Raw genomic sequence first — 25,820 nt, 5'->3', positions numbered from 1 at the left:
TCTTGAGTAAAATGTATATAAAATAATATTAAGTACAATAAGTATTTTAAGAAAAATATAAAACTATCTTACAAATATCACTTCTAAGAATAATATTATTAAAATTCTTAATAATTAAAATTATATTGGCTCAATATTTAGATGTATACCTCCTTTTCCTATTAATATGAGGGATCCTTCCTCGAATTCCAAAGAAGATGGTGTATTTGGTCCAAGTTTGAATTTATTTTTTAATAGAGCACTAATCATAGCAATTTTTGTTTGTATCAAACCAAATCGTAATCCTAAAAAAGTCAAATAATATTGTTTTGGTACATTGATTAATTTTTAATTCATAATTAATTTCTAATTTTATATCAATATATATAATAATTATATCAATTATAATTTTCTAATTATTTCTATCATAATTTTATTTTATTTTTTTTATTTTTATTGAAAATTAATGTTCATGTTATTTATTTGTCATTGAAAATATTCTATTCTATAATCTTCAATAAAATGTGTTTATACACATATTTATCTATTTAAATTTATTTATTTAATATTTTATTTTTTTAATCAGTAATACTTTCGAAAAAGAAATTAGAATTAAGAAATATGCAAAAATATAAAAAATTGAATTATTATTTAATTTGCTAAAGTATAAATTATTTTGTTATCATAAATTAATATATAGATATATTGTTAAAATAAAATATTCACATATATATAATTTTAAATAAAAATATATTTACCGATACATATTCGTGGTCCTTCACCAAATGGCAAATATACGTAAGGATGCCTAGTTTTTATATTTTCTTCGGAAAATCGTTCTGGATCAAATTTTTCTGGATTAGAAAATATATTAGAATCTCGATGAAGACCAAAAACAGGTATGGCTACGGAAGTTCCTTTCGGTATGCAAAAATCTGTTGTATTCAATTTTATATCGTTTGTACAAATACGATTTAAAATAACAACTGGTGGATATTTTCTTAAAGTTTCTGAAATAAATTAAATTTTATATATAATTTCTACTATTAATACTTTTATATTATTAATACTATTAATTTATACTATTAATTATTATGGAATAAATAATATTTATTTATCAATAAAATATAGTAGGAACATTATTTTAAAAGAAATATTCTCATAATATAATTAGCAGAAAGATTAGAAAATTAAGTGATATGTGGAAGTCTAATTATAAATATAATACATTTAATTTCTTTTTAAGAAATTTCTGTTTAAAAAAGATAAAGAAAAAAAATGAGAAAGACTATTTTTATGCAATTTCATATATAATTTCTATTCAAATTGTTATTTTATTTATTTTATTTATAACAAAAATATATATAAATTTCTTTATACATAATTATTTTCTGTTTTCTGTTATATATTATATATATATATAGAACAATTTTTATTATAAAGATGTTTTGTCAACAAGAAATCTCTATAAGATAAGATATCAATCTTCGAAGTTTCAACATTTTTTCAAGTTTTGAGTATAATTTTGAGATTTTTTTTTTTACAACAGAATAATAGATTAAATTTTAAACATTTTGTAAATTATAATTTTACTCTATTCTGCACAGAATTATATTTAAAAAAGCGAAAAACGCATTAAAGTTTTTAGATCTTAAACGCATAAAGTTTTTAGATCTTCCTCAATTTCTTTTAAAAAAATAAAGTTTATATATGATTATTTTTGCATGTTTTCGTTGATAATTGTTTTAGAAATATTTTAACAATTTCTTAAAGTATTGATATTATTGGTAAATATTGGCCAAGTTTAAATATAAAATATTGTTAATATTATTATTAATATATACGAACCAGAAATCACTTTATGAAGATAATTCATATCATTTAGTGCGCAGTATGTCAAATCGCCATTTTTCTCAATCATTATTCGAATTTCTTCACGGAGTTTATTCTGGATATCTTGATTTTTTGCTAATTCATAAAGACAGAATGTGACTGTAGTTGATGATGTTTCAAATCCAGCTAAGAAAAAGACATAAGCTTGCGCCGCAGCTTCCATCATGGTTAACTTATTTTCTATTTGTATTATAAAAAAAAATAATTATTTATTAATATTATTTTTTCTTAATATTAAAATATATATTTTTTTAAAATATTGATTAAAAAAAAAATTACTTGCAGCATTTACGTTATTTGATAATGATTCATCATCCGCATCTACATATCCATTTTTCATTAATTGAATCAATAAATTCAGAAAATCTTTTCTTTCGATGTTATTCGATTCTCTATATTCCACAGTTTGTTTAAACATATTTGTAAAAAAATTTATAATACTTTTTTCGGTATATGGTATTGAAAAAAAATCAAGGACTTGTGGAGCAAATAAAATAAGAGCATTCCAAAAAGGTTTCGGATCGAATATTTTCTTTCCCCAATATCGAAATTCATTATTTGGTTCTTTAAAACTGTCACATGATATTCCAAATGCCACTGACATGATAATGTCAGTCGAATATCTGGAAAAAATTATAGAATGTAAACAAATCTAAACATGAAAAAGAGATCGTATAAAATAAATTTATATATTCTATAATAATATATATATATATAATAATATATATGAAAAATTAGAAATAGAATTATTATTATAATTTCTTAGTGTTAAAATGTTTAAATGCAATAAAAATTTCATTTTATATTTTAATTAATATTTATTTTATTTTTTAACAATTTGTTTAGAAAAAAATAATAAATGTAGAAATATATTCAAAAAAATTTTTAAAAATAATATATTTAATTTTTTACAAATTTAAGATAAAAAATTAAAAAATATCTTTAAATCATTATATATATTAATCGTATTAAATATTTTAATCGTATTAAATGTTATTAAATGTTCATTAAATAAATTGTTTATTTTAAATAAAACAAAATTCTCATGTTAAATAAGAAAAGATCATTTCGAATTATATAGAATAGAACAATATTCTATTTATCATAATATATTTCAAGAATATCTCAGTTATATCATAAGAGTTATATTTTTATTTAAAATTTTATTATATATAAAGAAAATGAAAAAAATTCTGTTTTCTTATTTATCTTCTTACTTAGTTCATTTAGCTTATTAGCTCTATTACTTACCTTGCAAATATATCTTTCACATCGATTGTTGATCCTTTCAGTGCTTCTTCTTCTAAATATTTTGCAAGGATATTTCCAGCTTCTTTTAAAATCGGAAAAATTTGTTTAATTTTTCCTGAAGTAAAAGTTGGTGTCAATTTTACTCTTAAATTTCTCCATTTTTTTCCTGGTAATTGAAATAGATGTCCAGATAATGGATCTATTTCTTCATTACAAAATATTCCACGATCATGAAAACTTGTAAACTCTTTTGTCAATATATCTCGAATTAAATTAGGATCATTCACAATCAAAAAAGGTTTATAAAACATATATATGCCAACGAGAGGATGATCTTTATTATGTTCGTAAATATCTCTAAAGAACTCGGCTATAAAAATTAAAATTAAAAATTTTATAAATAATATGTATATAATTAATTATAGATTATGTAAATTAGATTACATTATTTTATATTAATTACAGATTATATAATAATTCACTTTCTTTGATCCTTAGAACTTCAAAAGGAATAATTTGTGTTTCTTACAATTAAATATTTGAATAACTTTATTTTTATAGAATCCTTTTATGTAAAAGTAATTTAATTATTATTTAAATTGTTTTAATATTGAAAAATATTTGATAATATTGTAGAATAATTTTAAATATTTTAAATATATCTAAAATTTTAATTTTTAGAAAAATCTATTAATAAGTTCAGACTTAACTTGATTTTTTAATTTTTTATGAGATTTCAATAAATAAATAAAATACTTCAAATAAAAACTGCAAATAATATTAAATGCTAATACTTATATAAAAATATTATTATAAAATTATTAAATTATTAATTATATTTGATTATATAAATTATTTTTTTCTTCAATTGTCTAATCCTATTTCAAAAATAGAAATACGATATATTAATTATTAATGGAATATTAATAGGTATATATACAATACATACATAAAAGATACATAAAAGATTCGTTAATCAATCTAATTATGAGTCAATATATAAAATAAAATATTACTTAATAAATATTTAATAAATAGTTAAATATAATAATAATTATTACTTATCGTTTTAATTCTTGTACAATTTTATCTAAGTTTAGAAAATCGATCAATTATCATAATATTTTCATAATTGTTTTTTCAAAAAATATTGATCAATATAATTTAAAAAATTCAATAATAAATCGCAATACATATAATTAATAGTTATTAATAATTTTAAAAGTTATTAATAGTTTTTAAATATTTAAATAGTTTTTAAATATTAATAATTTTAAAAAAGCATGAAATTTCTTATATATACATTTAAAAAAAATTTATATAAGAATTTTCTTCAAATTATTATTTAAAAATAAAATGATTAATATAATTTTTAAATAAAATAAAATAAATTTTTAAATTTAATTTTTAAATAATATATGCTTACCTAATGATATTTTACCAGTTATTATTGGCATTATATTTCCAGTTGGAAAACTAGGTTTAACATAAAATATTCCTTTTTTATGCCAAAATTTAAAAAGATATAATTTATAATATAAATACAATCCAACAATGATAAGACTTGCAATAGCAATAATATCCGGTATTAGCCACGTAGCTAATAACATGATGTTTAATTATCTATCATAAAAAGAGAATTTAAATTTAAATTCTTTATATTAATTAGTTCATTTTGGTATAATGACAATTAAAATATATTTAATATTTTATAAATTATTTTAATATTTTAACACAAAAATATATTTTTTTAATATTTTATTTTTGTATTCTTATATCTATAAATAATCTTAAATTTTCTATATGTATCTAAAAAATAATAGTTTAACTTCATATTTTGAAAATGCTGTAATTTTAATTATTTAAACAAGCAAGAATTTTCAAAATTTTATCAAAACTAAAATTCATTAATTTATTAGAAGTAATAATATTATAATATTTTAATATATACGTTTCTAAAAAATTTTTTAAATTTAATTTGTAAAATATTTATTGATATAGTAATATATTAATAATATTATTATTTTGATAGGATATAGATATATTATAATTTCGATATTCTTTGGCAATTAAGTAAAAATAAATTATGTATTAAAAGCCGTGAAAAAAAACAAAAAATTTCAATTGTTTAAAAAATATGAGAATAATCCGAGCATAAATATTATTTTTTTAAAAAAAAATTGTTTAAAAATTCAAAAATTCAAATAATAATCTTTTTTTGATATATTACATGATATAATAAAACGTAAAGGATATCTTATAACTGGTAATTCACATATTCTACAATATTTGAAAATAATAGAATAAATTTGTTTTATTCAAAAATTAATTTTCAAGAAAATTTAATTTAAAAATTTGCTAATTATATGACTTTGATTGTATATGTTCAATCTCAATTTTTTGAAAAAAAAAAAAATATAAAATTATAAGATATAAAATTTTATTCTATACTTCTGCTTATTTTCATATGTAGAATAATCATTGATAATTTATTCGAATTTAATCTTCCTGTTTATTAAATTATTTATAAAATTTTTCAAATTTATTTTACTCGAAAACGAAGCCTAAATGCCTAAAATAACAAAATTTTTTTCGATATTTTTGATTTATTTTTTTTTATAAAATCATTTTCTATTCGATATCAGTTACGGAATATCCTAAATATTAAATATATCGAAATAAATTAAAATATACAGAATAGAATAATAACTTCAATCACCTTGAATATTTTTGTTATGTTAAAAAAAGTTAAAAATTTTTTATATCAAATTATAAAATATATATCAAAATATAATAATTAAAATATAATAATTAAAATATAAATATAATAACTATTAATTTATTAATATAATATTAATATTGATGAAACACAATTATTATGTATTAATTATAATATATATATATATATATATTTATATATTAATACGAGAATAATAATTATTAAATATAAACAATTTTATTAAATTATTTTCAAAAATTAAAATTTAAATAACTTGCAAATTTAAAATAATTTTTAAATCGTTTGTCTCGTTTGAAGCCTTCTTTACTTCAGCTATAAGAATTTTAAACTGAAATAAATATTTCTTTTTGTATGGTATTTATTGCATAAGATAATTTTGTATTTTTTACTATAATTATCAATAGCATGAATAATGCATAATAAATATATAGATACATTGTTGTACATATAGATACATTGTACATATTAGATAACATTACATGATGTAATTATATTGCATGATTAATGATGAAATTCAATTAATAACTAGATATTATTATTAACATTCTGACCTTAATAAAACCAATAATATTTTTAAAAGAAAATTTCATTTATTTCTTAATAATTTTTAAATATGAATTTTTTAATAAAACTATTTTATTTTACATAAATTTAATAAAATTATTTTTATAAAAATTACTTTTTTTCTATTTAATTTGTAAAATATATATTTTATCGAATTCAAAAATTACTAAAAAACATTAGATTTGTAATTTTGAAATTTGATTTTAAACAAAGAAGCGCGCGTAAATTCATGAAATATATGAATACTAGAGGAAATGTTTTAGTTATATTTTGACACACTAAGTCAGTAATACCCTCTATGTTTTCCAATTATATTAAAATATAAATTATAAAATTTAGTTTAATAAAATTATCTGTATTATATAAATGATAATTAATGTATATGTATTATAATGTAATATATATGTAATTAATATTAAATATATATATAAAATAAGTTTTTACTTTTTATTTCATGTAATAATTGTAATTATTATTTTTACAAATGTTTAATAAACAATTAAATATTTACAATAATTTATAAAAAAATAAATTTTTAAAAATAATTATACAAACTTTAAAATTATTAAATTTTCTTTGTTCAATGATGTTACAATCAAGTTTCCTACCATAAAATTATATAATATAAGATCAATAAGTTGAAAAGGTTTCGTCAAAGATCAAGTTGATTGGAAAAGTTTTTAATCTCGTGATTGTAGTTTTTTTAATCAAAGTTTTTTAATCTATAAATGTATATTATTTTGTTTATAAATAATATTGTTGCTATAAAAATGACAATGGAATATATAATAAATTAAAAAATTTGTGAATTCATGAATTGAGAAATATATATTTTTGTTCATATTATACTAGTAAAAATGTTAAATACATGAATGATTAAGGAATCTTACAACCTTAATACTTCAATAACCTAAAATAAAAAAAATATTTTCTTTGCACGGTTTGTAAGTAACTGATTTTTTAATTTCTATAATTTTGTCAAAAATGATGTGTCACGTTAGACACGTATATAAGTAATTATAAATTCAAAAAAAAAAAAAAAAATACAAAAATCATTGAAAAATTAATTTAATAAAAAATGAGTTCTGTTTGGAAACGATTACAACGGGTAAACAAGAGAGCCGCAAAATTTCAATTTACTGTATCATATCATGAAGTTACTTTACAAACGACAACAAAATGGTGAGTATTATGAATTTTTTTCAAAATATAATCAAAGTCTAATTTAATGTTTAATATAATTATTCGTAAGTCATTTCTAACAAATGTCAAATACATTTTATAACATGATATAATATATTATATAGAGCATATATATATATATATATATGTATAAACTTTATTGTATAAAATGCTATTTATTGTATTATTTAAAATTTTTGTATTTATATATTATTTAAAATTTTATATATGTTCAAAAACTTATATAAAAAAAAAATAGTATTTGTCATTTATAAAATAAAGAATGACATTTTGTCATTGATTTGATACAAGCATATATGTATATATATTATACATATATAATTTTTCATTCATATAAAATAACATAATAAAATATATTGTAAACAATATAAAAATTTAAAATATGCATTTGTTATAAATTAGTATTTATATTTGATTATAAGATTAATAAAAAAATTATATAAAAGGAAAATTAATTCACTTATTTTTAAATATATAATACATATTATTAGTTATAATTTTATCTTATAAGATATTTATATACATTGTAATATTATTATGAACGTAATATAGTGAATATAAATATTATTAGAAACTATTTTATGCTATATATAAAAGCTATTTTTTATTATATAGGAAGCCAAACAAACTAAGTGTTGTATGGACAAGACGTAGTAGAAGAGTTAGTTCAGAACCATTAGATTGGGAACCCAGTTTAAGTGATCCATTAAAAGGTGTCATTAGTTGGGCTGTTCCTGACAATCATACAGTTTCAGTAACTTTGTTTAAAGATCCACGAACCCATGAATTAGAAGATAAAGATTGGACATTTGTAATTGAAGATGTAAGGAAAAACAAATATAAACATTTATATTATAAATATTATTGTAGAAAATATAAATTAATATATTAATTATTAATTATATATAACTAGGTTTCGTCTACTGGTAAAAGACGACATGTAGCTGCTACAAACATAAACATGAAAAAATATGCTACTTTAGAATCTAGTCAACAACAACTTAAATTGGATTTAAAACCTACATCAAAAAAAATTGTTAATGCTACATTAGAATGTACTTTATCTTGTGTCTTTTTAAGAGAAGGCAAAGCAACGTAAGAAAATATTTTTAAATATTTGAAATATATTACTAATCAAATTTAATACTTTTATTATAATTTTTAATCAGGGATGAAGATATGCAGAGTATGGCTAGCTTAATGTCAGTTAACAACAATAGTGATATTGCACCTTTAGATGATTTTGATAATGAAGATATACCAGAAGATGTTGAAGAAGTATCTGGAAAAAATCTTGATGAAATTTTAGATATCTCTGCTCAACTTGATCTAATGACAAGTAGTCTTACTGAAAGTGAATTACCTAGTACTCCAATAAGTGGTATGTTCAATAATTATATTTAAAAATTATATATATTTATTTTTAATATATATATATATATATATATTTATTTATTTATTTACATATAATATATCAATACATATTCATAATTATATTGTATATTTTACAGTGGCAAGTTTATCAAAAGATGATACCACTCCTGTAAATGATAGCGATCATATCATCCGTGATGTTAGTTTGTCAGGCATTGGTGATTCTTTTAAAGAAAAATCACCTTTAAAGGATACTATTGCTGTTGAAAACAAGTATATTAAGAAATGTGTAGAAAAATTAATATTAACTATGCTAAAAAAAAATAAATTTAATATCTTTAATAAATATTTATTGCAGTAAAAATATTGAACATACATTGATAAGATTACCATTGCAACCATTAGAATTAAAAAAGAATGATGCCAATATTCCTAAATTAAAAGAAATTACTCCAGGTCAGGATTTATTAGAATGGTGTAAAGAAGTAACTAAAGATTATTCTGGAGTGAAAGTTACTAATCTTACAACATCTTGGAGAAATGGAATGGCATTTTGTGCAATCATACATCATTTTAGATCAGATCTTATGTATGTATAAAACATGTTTAAAACTTTTAAGATATGATTCAAAAATTATATTATATTATCATAATAATGATATTAAAAATGATTATTTTTTTTTCACAAATGTTTAAAATTAACTTAAAATTATATTTTATTTTTAAATATTTTTAACAGAAATAAAATGGTAAATATCTGATATAATAATTAAATGATAATTTGCAGAGACATTGATTCGTTATTGCCACATGATGTAAAGGGTAATTGTAAAAAAGCATTTGATGCTGGAGAAGCTCTTGGGATACCTAGAGTAATAGAACCAGCAGATATGGATATATTGACTGTACCTGATAAATTAGCTGTGATGACTTACTTGTATCAATTGAGAGCACATTTTACTGGTCATGAATTAGAAGTAATAGATTTATATTTTTTAAAAGTATTTTATTTTTTTATGTTATTTTACGATTATTAAAAAAATTGGAAGGTATAATTATTTACATAGATAGAGATAATTTACATAGATATAGATAATTTACATAGATATATATAATGTTTGAGAGAATTAGATAGAAAAAAGAATCATTTTTATCAATTTTTATATTTCTTTTGTAAGTTTCTAGAATTTCTTCTTAAATTTTTTGCTTATTTTATCTATTAAAATTCAATATGAAACATATTATAATAAAATTTTATCTATGTTATTATCTACATATTTTTTTTCGTTTAAATAAATTATAATATTATATAAAGTAAAAAAATAATATTATTTTATTTATATAATTGATATTATATAAATAAACTTAATTGATATGTAATTAAAAGATTTGTAATTAAAAGTTTAAAAATTTTTAATCAATTAAAGTTAGAACAATTAAAATATGATTTATTTTATTGAATTTATTTTAAAACTAAAATATTAATATAAGAGATATAATCAATACTCAAGATTTCGAATTCAGGTCAAATTGGGAATTTTTTTTGAAACCAGATTGAAAATAGATTTAGAATGTTTAAATGTGTATAGTTTTGAATATTCAAAACTGAAATTAATCAGATCAAATTCTCAAAAGTTTTTATGATATTGATATATGAATTTTAAATTGAATCAAGTAATAGAAATATGAAAAAATTTTATTTCTGATTTTAATTCTCATCAATCTATTATATATTAATTTTTATATTAATTTTTCGAAAAAAAAAATCTTTTTTGAAATATAAATAAAAAAACTTTAAAAAATTAAGAATTGAAAAATATGAAAAATATCATATATTCATTCGTTATTTTTTTATATTTTTTCGTAATTTTTTTATATTTCTGGTTTTTAAATAAATATTTGAAAATTATAAATTATAATTTCGATCCAAGCACAAAATCTTATATTATTTATACAACTCTATTTGATTAGTATTTTATATATATTATTTACTTCCTTTTAAGTATTTTAATAAATAATAATAAAAATGATGATTAATAATAATAATGAAGAATAATATATTTAAAATATCTATTGTAATTGAATCTTATTATATTTAGAGTAATATAAATCCTATTATATTATTTTATATATAATATTTTAAAATACAAAACATACTATATAAACATTTTGTATATAAAAAAATTAAGAAATATAATATTTTTGTTTTTATTGTTGATAGATTGATATACATAAACTTATTATTTTTTTTTAAATTCACAAGTTCTTATATATAAATATATATAAATATATATATATCAATATTTTTATATATTTTTAATATTTTTTTAAATATATATGTATTTTAAATATGTAAAAATTGTAATTATTTAACAATTTCATTAAATCTTATATATTTATATAGAGAATAATACATTTAATAGATAAAATCAATTTATATAACATGTAATATGTTTTATATAATGTATTATTATATAATATGTTATTTATTATAACTTCAGGTACATCAAATAGGTAAAACAGCAGATGAATCATCTTATATGATTGGCAGATTTAATACCGACAATAATTCAGATGTAAGTGTGCAATTATTTGGTCAGGAAATAATTAATTTGCGCAAAAAAGATCAAATGGATTATAAAAATAATAAAAGTGATAATAACAGACGGTATGTTTATTATATTTTTAATTATTTTCAGAAAGTAAAAATAATAATAAAGATACAATATTATATTTCTTTAGATCAAATCCATTTGATAATAAAAAAGAAGATGTTAACATTGATGCTTTAAAAAATAAATTACATTTAAGTTTGAACATAGAAAATCAGGATCATGATCAATGCAAAGATAAGTCACCATCAAGTGTTAAAGATGTTAAAGATATTATATTAGCTAGTTCAAAAAGTATTTTAGAAAAAGTATTATCACCAACAAAAGAAAAATATTTGTCTAGAGAAAAGGTACATAAATAGATTTTTATATAAATAATTTCTATGTTATAATATTATATTTATAATATTTATAATATAATATTATATTTATAATATTAATATTATAATATTATATTATGTTATAATATTTAAAATTATAACTTTAACAATTATAAATTATAAAATTATAAATTATTATTTCTTTCACTTAACAATAAAAAATATATTGATTAAAATTTAATTACATACATAGAGTAAATCTCCACCAAGAATATCACAAACACAGCAACGACCTATATTAATGACTCGTCGACAATTAACAGATCCTTTTGGATCTGATGAAGAAGAAGAAAATATTCAAATAATTGACGAAAAATGGTCTCAATCAATCTCAATTAATAAATCAGAAACGCCAGATGATAATGTCAGTATATTTAAAATATCTTTTTATATATTATATGTTGTTTTGTATAATTGTCTATTGATTTTATATTATCTATTTTATGCATTGATATATACTGAATTATATTTTTTTTTATATATACTATATTTTATATTTCGCATAATAATAAGTTTTATAGTTAAAGATAGAAATATAAAAATAATTAAAAATGAAAGTAATTTCATAAAGCTGTTTTATAAGATAGTTTCAGACTTTATAATTTTAATTTATAATTTTAATTAAATTTATAATTTTAAACGCTACCTAAAATTATTTAAAAGATCGATATATTTAAAAATTTTAAGATTAATTTTTTTTTTAAATCACATGTGAGTTTATTTTATTTATAGGAAAATGAAAAATATAGGAGAAAAAATTAAAAATTAAAAAATAAGGAATTAGAATTTTGAGGTTTTTATCTGAATTTATATATTTGAATTTATTTAGAATTTTTTTGGTCATGTTTAGTAGAAAGATTCACATTTTTTTTTATTTTATATCTGAATATATTTTATATATTTGTAGAGAATATATAAAAGAATAAATTTATTATATTTAATTAATATAATAAACTAAAAAATTATTCACAGATATATATTTTATTTTATTTGCTTTTCTATTTCTATTACTTAAAGCTTTATAAATATAACTATGATCTATATGAAAAAGATATATCATTTCATATAGTAAAATGAAGACTAAAATCTTTGAAATCATTTAAAAGGAATCATTTACTTTGTCATATTTGAAATTATTTAACTTGTACTATAATATTTTTTTCTATCTTTAACCATTTTAAAAAACTATAATTTAAATAATATAATTTATATAATTTTATATAAAATTAATAAAATTAATAGTTAAAATTAAGGAAAAAATTATTTATACATATATATTTTAAGTGATAATATGATGCATAATATGATTTTATTTATTATACAAAAAGTTATAATATTTGTTTTTATAAATATAATTATAATTCTAAAATTCTAAATTCTAAATTCTAAAATTTTATAACATAATATAATTCTAAAATTTTATAATATAAAAGATTTGCAATGATTTATTTTCATCAAATGAAAGATATTAGAATAGTTTTATTCAAATGATGTTGAAATATGAAAAATGTTTGGATAATAATATTTATTGATTAATACGAATATGCTGTTTATTTAATATATTGTAATATATATTGTTTATTTATGCATTTATTGCATATTGTATATTTATACGTTTTTTTATTTTAAATACAAATTTTTTAAATACAATTTTTTTTACAAATTTATTTTACAAATTTATTTTACAAATCCATTTGTGTATGAATATATACATCATATTATATACATCATATATACATATACATCATATATACATCATATTAATGTTTTTAACATGAGATTTATAGTATATGTCTTTTTTTTGCTGTTTAATTTTTAATTTTTAAATATTTTAATTTTTTTTGATAAATTTTTATTATTCTAATAATTATGATAACTTCAATAAATGCATCATTTTACAGGATTCAATCAATATAAGTGACAGAGGAAATCATACTGAATATCAAACAATATCATCACAAGGAGAACAACGTTCTCAAAATGTAATTACTTTGTTCATATTTGTCAATTCTGTTTGTAGTATCTCAACTAATTTACTATTTTTCTTTTTTTTTTCTCTCCTTTCTTTTTTTATATTAGCCATTAGTCAGTCGACACGACGAATTAAGACAACGTGCCAGACAACTATTAGAACAGGCTAGGAATCATACAAAGTCAACTGGTCTTATTTCTACTGCTGCTTGTCCTATTGAGGTTTTATTTTTTTTTTTTTTTTTTTTTTTTTTAGTGTTATAATTTTGTATAAAATAGTTATATACATTCATTTATTTATTTATTTATCATATCTTTACATATATTCATTATTTATAATAGTTATTATTTATAATAAGATTGTGTTGTGTTTGAATTAAAAAATATTTTATTTTATAATTTATAGATTTTAATTATTTTATAATTTATTAGAGTCAAAATGATGATGAAAGACAGCAACAATTGCGTGAAAGAGCAAGACGTTTAATAGCAGAAGTAAAAATGGGTGTAAACATTACTTCAAATCAAATTAATGATGACAATAATAGTGATAGACGTTCAATAGATGATCAAAATAATAGTCCAAGACGAAGTATTACACCATCTACTCCGGGTGATAAATTTAGTACAAAGGTTAGTGATTATTTTTTTATAAATTTTATATTTTTTAATATTATAATTTATATTTTGTATTTAAAAAAGTATAAAAATATAAATGAGAGATTATTAGATAAATATATAATAATAATAATGATATATTTTACTATCATTTTTTTATAATTTTTCTGATCAGATTACTTTATTATTGAATCTATGTTTATTCTTAATATTATTAAATATTCTTAAATATTCATAAATCATCGCATAATTTAAATATAAAATAATAAATATATACTTATTGACAATTATTAAATTTTAAAAAACTTCTACATCATTAATATTTCTTTAATATTTGTTAATATTAATTTATGTAAATAATTAATAATAATTAATAATTAATAATTAATAATTAATAATAATATTTAGTTTTATTTTATTTATTTTATTCTGATTGATAATCTGTTATATTATGTTATAAAAAACATAATATTAAAAAAAATTGTTTATTGTTTTTAAGAAATAGTATTAATTGTATATACTATATATATATATATATATTTTATTATATTATTATATATATTATATATTAAAAATCAATCAAAATTTTTTCATTTAAATTTATATAAAATAGTTTATCAATTATTATCATATATTTATATCTTTAATAATTTTTCAAAATAATTAAGTTCAAATAAATAATGTTTTACATCATGTATATGTTTAATATTAAATGATTTAAATTTTAATGTTTTTCTTTATTGAAAAATTTACATCTTTTATATTAAAATATATATTTATAATATATAATAAATATTTCAGTCTGAATACAATGGAAATACTCTAGGAACTCCAAATATAATAGATGGAGAAAAAAAAACAGGTTCTCCTTTGTTCTCATTTTCTAAAATAATAGAAAGAATTTCTCCAGATAAAACTAGCCCAGATAGTACTTCATATACGCTTAGAGGGGTATATTTCAAATTAATTTATTTAAATATTTCAATTGTACTTTGAATACTTCAATGCAATTATTTTGTATTTAGTTTGGAAAAGACATGTCATCTTATATTCAAAATGAATTAGAAGCATTAGAAAGAGAACAAACTCAAATAGATATTCAAGCTGGTAAACTTGAGAAACAACTTCGAGCTGCAATGGAAAGTGATAATGAAGATGAAACAGAAAGATTAATGTCTCTTTGGTTTACACTTGTTAATAAAAAAAATGCGTTATTAAGAAGACAAATGCAATTGAATATATTGTAAGAAACTTCTTATTTATTTATTTAATTATGTCAAATATAATTTAAATATCTTTTATCAATTTTTTTTATCGATTTTAATACATTTTAGAGAAAAAGAAGACGATCTAGAACGACGGTTTGAATTATTGAATCGTGAATTGAGAAGTATATTAGCAGTAGAAGAATGGAGAAAAACTCCTGAACAAAAAATGCGAGAAAATTTACTTTTAGAGGAGCTAGTTTCAATAGTAAATAAGAGAGATGAATTGGTTCATCATCTTGATACACAAGAAAGAGCGTAAGTATCAATTATTAATTTATATTTAATTTAATTTTATTTTAATCATTTATATTATTTATATGTTTTTAACTAAGTCTTACAAATCAATAAATATTAAAAATAATAATTCATTAAATATTTGTTTTTCTGAAGATAAATAAAAAAGAAAGAATTCGTTTTATATTTATTATATTCCTTAAATATCAAATATTGTATTTATTTCTTATTATATTTCAGTATCGAAGATGATGATGAAATAGAACGTAATTTATCTAGAGCTGGTTTAGCTCAACGAAATAAAAATTGTATTATACAATAAAAGTGTAATCTTTTTTTTTTGTTGGTCAGAAGTGACAAGTAAGTATTGCAAATTAATAATTTTAATTATAATTTTTTTTAATAAAAAAAACTAAAAATAAAATTCAATTTTTTAAATAACAAAAATTATTCAATTAAATAATTTTTAATTCAAAATAATTATAGGCATAATTCATTTTGCTGTGGGGTTGCCAAAGAAAACATAATAAAATTTTTTTCAAAGGTAAAATCAAGAATTATATAAAATAATAATATTTAGAAACTTATTTTATACTATGAACTATATATAAATTGTACAACCAGTGTTTTATATTTATACATATTCATTATTAAGTACAGCATCAACAGAATACTACTTTTCGTAGTAGATCTAAGTTCAAAATGGTCCGTCGAAGAAATACACAAATTCACTGAAATCTATTATGAAGTATGAAAGTTGTAAAAAGAATATGTTTCTAGAAAAATCAATTTCAATTATAATTCAATACATTCATTTATAATTATAATATCTCATTAAAAAAGCAATAGAAAAATATGTTATGTAGGAACTTCTCAATTCAAATAAGGTGCTCGAATCTTAATATAAATTACAGAAGAATATATAAAAAAAAATGTTGCTACATATAATATCACATTATCTGCAATTTAGTATTATATATTACGTAAATCACTTAAAAAATTATGTATAAAAGTATATAAATCACTTATAAAGAAAAAAGAAATTAGTCATTATATGAAATAATTTAGAAATGATATTAAAATTGGGAAATTTGATGAAAAATTTTAATAAATTATATTTTATGATCTATGATACTCATAGATTATGTTTATTTTGTGCCATATAAATATCTTAATTTTTTATATAAAAATTATTGTTTATTTATCTATAAAATATTTGCCATTTTTTTAATAACATTATATGATATGTAATTATGCATAAAATATCATAGATTATTAAGTTATAAGTTTATTAATACATGAGGCCTAATCAATTTTACAAATTTATGAATATATAAAATATTATTACATATTTCTTTCTTCAAGAATATAATGAATTAAATTATATGATATATATTATCTTATATAATTATTGCTCAATAGAATATTAAGTCAAAATTAAATGTGAAATTAATAATTTAATTACAAATTTAACATAAAAAATAGAACAATTAATATGCATATTGCATTTATTTATATCTTTTATTATATAATGTTTAATTTTAACAATGTATTTTATATGCTCATATATCTCATATATAATTGAAATAAGATATTCTTAAAATAGTATAAAAAATATCATAAAGCAAAATAAAATGTTATTAGACGCTGCATTTTTCTATATCGCTTCTTTATTTAGAAAAATATATTCTATGAATATTTGAAAAGTGCAATTTTATTTTTATTTTTAATGAAATTTAATTATTATTTACAGAAAAATATTATATTCAAAATTAAAGATGTAATATATATAATTTATAATATATTTTCTAGACTAAATAATCGCATAACACATATGTGATAAAAAGAAATTATGAATAAATATTCAAAAAAATAATTAAGAAACAATATTGTACAAAAATAATAATTAAAATATCTGAAAATTAAAATCGAAATTTAATATATAATAACTATATTATGATAATTTAAGAATTATATTTATATATAGTTTTTAAAAATTATATGAATCAATAGAACTTGAAAGCATATTAACTTTTTTTATATATTTTAATTTTGATCATAATTTTTTTTTTAATTTTTTTTAATTTTGATCATAATTTTGATCATAAGACTTAAGATATTTGTGTTCTAAATCTAATACTTTTAAAATTAAATATATTTTAAATATATTAAATTATTTTTATATATTAACATATTAGTGCTATGGAAAATCATTACCTTATAAAATATTTAATAATAAAATATTATTACAAATTTATATTTAATTTTATATTAATTAATACATTTTATATTATTAAATATTTGCAATTGATTTATATTTAAACATTATAATGGTATAATTAAATTTTAAATTACTTTCATAATAGTTTTAGAATATAAATAACTTAATAATTTCTAAATGGTGAAAAAATACAAATTGATTAGTATATTTGGAAGTATAATAAAATGCTATTTAAAAAAAAATTCTTATTATATTTTTAAATTTACATTTATATAAAAGTATATAAAATAATCAAAAAATATGCAGCATTTACTATCATTTCATTTTGTTTCTTAATAAGAATTTCTATTTTCAACTATAATGAGACATATATAACTCCATTTATATGAACAATATTATAGATAAATTGGTTTATTTAAATTTTAGTTAAATTCTTTATATGAATTATTGCCAAGCATCATTCCACTTATATGAATATCTTTATAATAATAATTAAAAGTATAAATCATATTTACAATATAAAATAAGTTAAAAATTATTTATTAAATAATAGACGGTTTTTGCAAAATTAATTTTTATAATATTTGATATATTATTATATATTTTAAAGAATTCTTTTGTTTATAAATATTCATGAATTTTTTTTATAAACATGACTTCCTATTAATTAGAAAAAAAATCATAGAGAGCTGATGGAAAGAATTAGACTTTTATTATATGAACAGTTGATTATATGTTTATTCCTATAAACAAATTATATAAATGGAGTTCTATTGTAATTTGAAGAATTTAAAGAAAAATTTATTTCAATTATATAAAATATTTTTTTCAGAACTTAATATTTTATTTAATATACTATTAATATGTCTTATAATATGTCTTATAATAAAAAATGAATTTATTTAATTAATTTTATAAAAAAATTTCTTTAGCTAATACTGTCACTAAGAAAGAAATCTGTAGCATTTCTATATTATATTCATATTTTTGTGCAAAATAAAATTTATTTTTATTTTAAAAATATAATGTAAACATATATAAAATTAATACTCATAAAGCATTAAATAACAATTGCTTTAAAAAATAAAAAAAATCCTATCTAATAAAACTTAGTATAATATAATGGAATTGGTGCAGGCATATCATATTGAATGTAACTGCCATAATCAATCATCAAATGCATAAAAAAAAATGCTTTCATTAAATATGCACACATAAAGTAGAAAATATTTCATGTTCCATATATTCCGTTTAGAAGTAGTTCATTGAATTTTATTTTCGATATTAATATGTTGTGCAAAATAGATAAATTTAATTTCAAAAATGACATTTAAAATTAATAAGAAAAAATTTAAGCAAGTTATAAATTTTTATTAATTTTTATATGTTTTTCAATCTTAATATGATGAATGTTATTGTATATAATAAAAATTTCTATTTTAAAATAATTGAAAATTTTTCAATATTTTTGGTAACTGAGAGGATGAATATTTAAATGTGAAATGTAATTAGAAGTATCAAATTGCAATATTAAAATGTATCTATGCTAAATTTTTGTTTGTTTTGCTGTAACTATAAATTAATGTTAATTGATTGAATATATTATTATAATATATATAATACTTAAATTGTGTCTGATTTCTAATGGCTAATTTAGTAACAATTTATTATCTTTAACTTATAAATATTTATTATATATTTAATATATATTATTTTTTAATATAATATAAATATTTATATTTGTATGTGAGAGTGCTGAATTATGTACAGGATTAACAATTATAAGTATGTATATATATACTTATAATTATATGTATGTGTTATTATAATTTAGAATATTAGTGTATTTCATAATAATTATTCAAACAACCTTAAATTAATTCAATAAATATATTTTCAAGATTTATATTAACTAAATTAGCTATATTGAATTACTTAAATTATTTAAAAATGAAAAGATTAAATAATGAAAATATGTTAATATATGAAATTACAGTACTATGAAATTTTTTTTGATATTTATATATTTTATAAATTAAGTGCAATATATCTTTATTACAATTAACGATTTTCGTTGTTTAATTAGTTTTAGATCAAATATGTTGTATACATATTTTTAATAAAAAATACTCTCATATTTTTATTAATATATAGGATTGTTAATTTAATTTATTTTATTCATTAATATTGAAAATATTAAAATTATAAAAGCAATGATAATTCTTGCCAGTGTAATATTAAAAAAAACTTAACTAAATTGTAAATTGTTTTATGTGAAAAGTCAAATGTGTAATGTCAAATCACAATAGTTATTGATAAATAGAGAAAATAAAGCACTACAAAAAATACAAGAAATCATTTTTATAATGTGTTAGGACCTTTTCATAATATTAAATTATGATAATGTATAAGTTATATTTTATTACATAATGTACAAATATTTCATTTTTAGCTTCAGTTCTTGAAATTAAAATCAACAATTAATATATATTTCTTTGTTTTAATGATGTCCTATGATAATCTGAATATTTAATTTATTAATATTATATTTATTATAAATATAATACTATATAATAAATATAATATTATAAATATAATAAAATTAATATTATATTTATAATAAATATAATAAACAATTTATTTGTCAAAAAAATTTATATGTAATTCATATACTAATATGTATTATTCAAATACATAAGTATTTTTTAATATTATATTAAATTGATATATTACTGAATATATCAATTTAATATTAATTATATTAAATTATTAATACTACAATAAAAGATTGGATAAATATTCAATCTTAATTTAAAATTATGAATTACTTACTATTTAATTTAAATAAAACTTAAATATTTTGAGAAGTATTAAAAATAAAGAAACATGTTAATATAATTAGAAAATAAATTGTAATATCAATATCTTATCTTACTAATTTATATTGATTATATTTAATTTTGAAAAATTCTGGGTAGATTAAATATTCATATAGAAATATATATTTGTAATTGCATATTTATTCATAAATGAAATAATACTTTTAAAATAATACTAGTATCTTTCACACAAGTTATTAAGATATGAATTCTAAATATAAATGGTTATTTTTAAATTATAATGAAATTTAATAAAGCAATAATGAATATTGTTTACAATATATCTATAAAAATTAATGTTATTAATATCAATTTTAAATATTAATCTCTCGAAAACGATTTATATATGAAATATAAATAAATAAATAGTTTTATTATATGCTATAAAATTAATTAATGCAATAAAAAATATAGATTTGAAAATTTAATCATGATCTTCCTAAATTTTTTGAAGATGATTTTTGATTTTTTGAAGATGACAAAGTCAAATAAATATTAATATAATCTGGTATAATTTCATGATATCTATCTATATTTATATAGAGAAACTATTTTTTAATTTAATTAGACATTAGTATTTAAAATAATTTTTATTATTTTTCAATAATTGAATATATTATTAAAATCAATATTTAACATGAAACATTAAAAATTAGTCGAAGATCTACGAAAACATGTGAATTTGCTTTTATTAATTCTTAAAGTCATCATTATCGCAATTTTTTTCGATTTTCGTGCGCAAAAAGGATACTTAAGGATTTGAAAGTATGCTGATTGGTCGTTTTCTTTTTGCGATAAAACCAATCAACATGTATAATATAAAAGGACAACCGTTTATGCTTAGACTTTAATTTGGTTAGTATTCCGTGAACGTTTGAACTAATCGGTTTTGGAATGAATAGAACTTTACAATCTATAGTTAAGTTAGATAATTTAATTTAAATTAGTTTAAATTGCATTGATATTTATAAATTAATCTATATGTTTATATTTAATCTATAAAAATCTTTCAAAATTAATTTGGCCATTATTGATAGAATCATGAAATACAAGAAGAAATATTAATATATATGATTTAAACATTTTCACTGTAAGTAAATTGAACATATTTCAAGAATGAAATAACAAAGTATTTTTGTTTTGTTTTAAAATTATTCAGTAATATATATAATGTAATTAGATAAACAATTGATAAGTAATCGTATATTACAAAGAGCTTTCTTTCTGTATATATATATATGGGCTACAAAGATAACTTTAGTGAAAGAAAAATTGCAACAATTATTAAATAAAAAAATCAAAATTTATTTCCATGTAATACTTGTAACTTATATGAATAACGATTTATAATTTTTTGAAAGAACAATATAGTAAAAAAATTTGGAATAGTATAGTAAAAAAATCAATAAAAAAAATCTGTTTTGTTTACTGACCTTATTTAAAGGTGAAAACCATTCTATTATTCAATTCTATTATTCAAGCAATTAATTCGCAGTAATTACTATAAACATTCGTCGAGTTGTTCGCGATATTCTTCAAAATATTCTAATATTTTATAATAATATAAAACGAATATTTTTATAAATATATATTTGTAATATATTTGTAAAGTAACAAGTACAATAAAAAATGAAAAGGGAAACGGATTTTATTTTCGAAGTAGAAGAAATTTACTTAAGATGATATATATAGTTTTGCTATGATTTATAAAAAGGAAATATCGTTATAAAAAATTATTATTTTATATAAATGAAAAATAATTTAGCATTAAAAAATTAATTTAAAATTAATAAAATGGAATATCTTATTACAATATAAATCTGATTTTTTAAATAATTATTATTAAAACAAATGATTTAAAAAGTGATTGAAAATAATTTTTATTAATAGTCATTATTAATTTTTAAAATTATTAATTTATATTTATTTCATTAATATATTTTTTTTTTAGTAAATAAAAGTAAGTATATTATCTTTTTGTTTTCAAAAATTTATTTTTCTCACAATATAAAAACTAGAATGATTCAATTTAATATTAAATTTTTCTTTCTGCCATAATATTTATTTATTATTTGCTATAAATAGAGGTTATTTAAGTTTAAGAAATTAAACATAATATATTAAACATAATATATTATCATTCTATGGAATTATAATAAGATAGTATAACAGGATATGAGTATATTATATAATATTTCTAACCTTGGCATATTTCAATCTTAACTATAGTCAATCATATAAATATTTGGATACTAAGGTATGTTTGATTTTGATTTTCTATATCTTTATTATTTATGAAAATTTTGTTTTATTCGATATATAATTAGTTTAATGTACAATAAGCGATTATCTTATTATTATCTCTTAATTAACAATATTTATAATATTATATTATAATATTAAATTAAAATTTTTTTTTATTTATTTATAAGATTACATATTATTTCCTTCAAAATAATCTTTTTTAAAAATATGAAAGATATTTACTGAAAATATTTCGCAAAACAATATAATTTATATATTTTTGTTATAAAAAATATTAAGAAACAATAATGATATTTTTTTATTATTCTTTTCATGAATATATAATAAATATGAATTAATACGTTCCATAAGTAACCTGATAGTTAATTATGAAAGGAATAAGATTACGATACAGATAAAAATTGCAACTCGCAATATACAAGCAATTGTTTTGTTTCTAAGAAATAATTGAACATTTTTTTTAACTAATTAATTTAGAAAAATCAGATTGGAATTAATTGTTATTATGAAATTAAAATTTTAATATTGATATTTTTATAATTTCTTATAATTCTAAAAAAAATATCACAAAATTATTATATTATTCTATTACTACATAAATCCAAATCCAAAATATATGTTAATTGTTATATATATTAATTGTTATATATATAAAAGAATAAAAGATAAATATAATTTTGATTGATTTTTTTATAAATTTTTTTGGTATTTTAAATGCAAATATTTTATTATAGATCATTTACCTCATTGTATGATAAAAATATTTGAATATATATAATAAATACATTTACAAATTATATTGTTTGATGATTTTTTTTTAAAGATTAATACATGAAAATTCTTAGAATAAGCAAGTCTCATTTATTATTTATTCTTATTATATTATTAATATATGTCATATGATAAAAATAAGTAAATTGCAGAAAATTTTTTAAATTTAATCTTGAAAAAAATTATTTCACTAAAAAATGATAACAATTTCAAGATTTCAAAATTATAGATTCAAAATATTATTTAATAATCATATAATCTAAAAATTAAATTCAGAAATTCAAAATAAAACTAATTATTATATAGATCATTTAAGTATAAGTTTAAGTATAAGTTTGGAATTTTATATATATCATAAATAGTTTCATTATTTCAATATGTCATAAGTATTTGTTGATTCATCTACAAATAATAATAATAATAAGAATTATATTAATAATTACAACTTTGATAAATTTGTCATGGTGGAAATTCGAATTATTTTACTTAATTCTAACTTCTTTTATTGAAATTTGAGTCAGTCAATTTCTTGAAACACAATCTCTTGAATAAAAATTTTTTATAATGTCCGTGATTATGCCAAATTGCTATATAAAAGTTGTATCGTACGTTGAAAACTCTTTTTATTCTCTATTTTGTGTATTACTGCATATATTTTTTCTAATATATATCTATATGTGTCTATTTTATCATATATATTTTCAGATGATTATTTATTAATTCTGTAAATTCAAAAAAGAATTGAGATGCTTGAATTATTTTTACGTTAAAAATATTTGTGATCCTGAAAATATACGGTATATTTTTGCAAGCATTTAGCACGTTGATGGATGATGATACATCTCATTTTTCAAATATTGTAAAAAAAAAAAAATCCAAGGGATTTTTATATTCGATATTCATGACAGAATGTATATCGATGAATTGCATACCATTTCGACAAATAATAATTGTTAACATTTATATTTTTTTTTATTTTTTTGTTATTTTATCAATTAAAATATTATAATAACAACTTAATAATATTAAGTGGAAAATCACTATAGAAAATTTTGCTCTGTTAATTTTTGAATCTGCATGTACGGTTACAAAAAATATAATTGTTTTTTTTTAAATTTCATTCGATTTTTTCAAGAATAGCTCAATAGAAATTGCTTTTCATGTCGAAGTACATTTTTTATTGTTCTCTATTTTACCATTAATTTCTATATATATTCGCGAATATTTCATCAACAAATAAAATGTTTTTGCTAAAATTTCTGTCATTGTTATTTTTTCACTACTTTATTAATGAAATATAAAAATATAAAACAATTCAAAAAATTAAGTCCAAAATTTCTATAGAAAATTTTATTTTCTTAATTCTTGAATTTGCGTATAGTTTTAAAGGATACAATTTTTTTTTTTTTTTTCTAAATTTCCAATGTAAAAATATGAATTAAATCTTATAGCTTAATTACAAATCGCTTCGTTTTATCACATACAGTCTATGTTTTCTATCATATTATTCCTTGTTTCATCACGAAATGTTTTAGCTAAAATTTCTGTCTTTTTGACATCTTTTAATATTTTTCAATTAAAACGCAAGGCACTTTAT

The 25,820-nt window shown here is 17.3% G+C and overlaps 2 protein-coding genes across 8 annotated transcripts in view; one reads left to right on the top strand and one right to left on the bottom strand.

Annotated features, from left to right (window-relative positions):
- Positions 1-6: 6 nt before the first annotated feature.
- Positions 7-6,160, bottom strand: LOC122719280 (cytochrome P450 6k1-like). 2 transcript variants are annotated; one of them, XM_043944946.1, is made up of 7 exons: positions 6,121-6,160; positions 4,550-4,746; positions 3,124-3,493; positions 2,152-2,495; positions 1,828-2,052; positions 738-989; positions 7-284 (listed from the first exon to the last, which is right to left on the bottom strand). In XM_043944946.1, exons 2-7 carry the CDS (start codon positions 4,731-4,733, stop codon positions 121-123), a joined length of 1,539 nt encoding a protein of 512 aa, XP_043800881.1. In that variant the 5' UTR covers positions 4,734-4,746; positions 6,121-6,160; the 3' UTR covers positions 7-120. The 2 variants fall into 2 exon arrangements, with proteins under 2 accessions (XP_043800881.1, XP_043800880.1); XM_043944945.1 differs by lacking the exon at positions 6,121-6,160 and adding an exon at positions 5,843-5,897.
- Positions 6,161-7,197: 1,037 nt separating this feature from the next.
- Positions 7,198-25,820, top strand: part of LOC122719223 (EH domain-binding protein 1) — a 34,733-nt gene continuing 16,110 nt past the window's right edge. The window contains exons 1-19 of one of the 6 annotated variants that reach the window (XR_006347547.1): positions 7,198-7,609; positions 8,246-8,453; positions 8,544-8,725; positions 8,800-9,011; positions 9,142-9,277; positions 9,363-9,593; positions 9,792-9,981; positions 11,506-11,672; positions 11,747-11,966; positions 12,190-12,360; positions 13,898-13,978; positions 14,076-14,189; positions 14,400-14,600; positions 15,387-15,536; positions 15,611-15,828; positions 15,920-16,108; positions 16,328-16,447; positions 16,574-16,631; positions 16,748-17,136. Coding sequence is in view for 4 of the 6 variants with exons in the window: in XM_043944865.1 (XP_043800800.1) it covers positions 7,506-7,609; positions 8,246-8,453; positions 8,544-8,725; positions 8,800-9,011; positions 9,142-9,277; positions 9,363-9,593; positions 9,792-9,981; positions 11,506-11,672; positions 11,747-11,966; positions 12,190-12,360; positions 13,898-13,978; positions 14,076-14,189; positions 14,400-14,600; positions 15,387-15,536; positions 15,611-15,828; positions 15,920-16,108; positions 16,328-16,409 (2,856 nt within the window). In the remaining 2 variants the exon portion in view is untranslated. Of the gene's footprint in view, positions 7,610-8,245; positions 8,454-8,543; positions 8,726-8,799; positions 9,012-9,141; positions 9,278-9,362; positions 9,594-9,791; positions 9,982-11,505; positions 11,673-11,746; positions 11,967-12,189; positions 12,361-13,897; positions 13,979-14,075; positions 14,190-14,399; positions 14,601-15,386; positions 15,537-15,610; positions 15,829-15,919; positions 16,109-16,327; positions 16,448-16,573; positions 17,137-25,820 lie in introns of those variants that run through there. The other 5 variants (XR_006347548.1, XM_043944865.1, XM_043944868.1 and 2 more) reach the window with 5 other exon arrangements.

Source organism: Apis laboriosa, unplaced genomic scaffold, assembly GCF_014066325.1.
Source record: "Apis laboriosa isolate Shangri-la unplaced genomic scaffold, ASM1406632v1 scaffold71_cov137, whole genome shotgun sequence".
Classification (NCBI taxonomy): domain Eukaryota; kingdom Metazoa; phylum Arthropoda; class Insecta; order Hymenoptera; family Apidae; genus Apis; species Apis laboriosa.
Note: the sequence above shows the minus strand (reverse complement) of the source record. Positions and strands in the feature narration are given on the sequence as shown.

Coding starts and splice junctions, on each gene's coding strand:
- LOC122719280 (XM_043944946.1), bottom strand. CDS start 4,733: ATGTTATTAGCTACGTGGCTAATACCGGATATTATTGCTATTGCAAGT. Junction 990..1,827: donor TCTTCATAAAGTGATTTCTG/GTTCGTATATAT, acceptor AATTTATTTCAG/AAACTTTAAGAAAATATCCA. Junction 285..737: donor AGGACCACGAATATGTATCG/GTAAATATATTT, acceptor TGACTTTTTTAG/GATTACGATTTGGTTTGATA.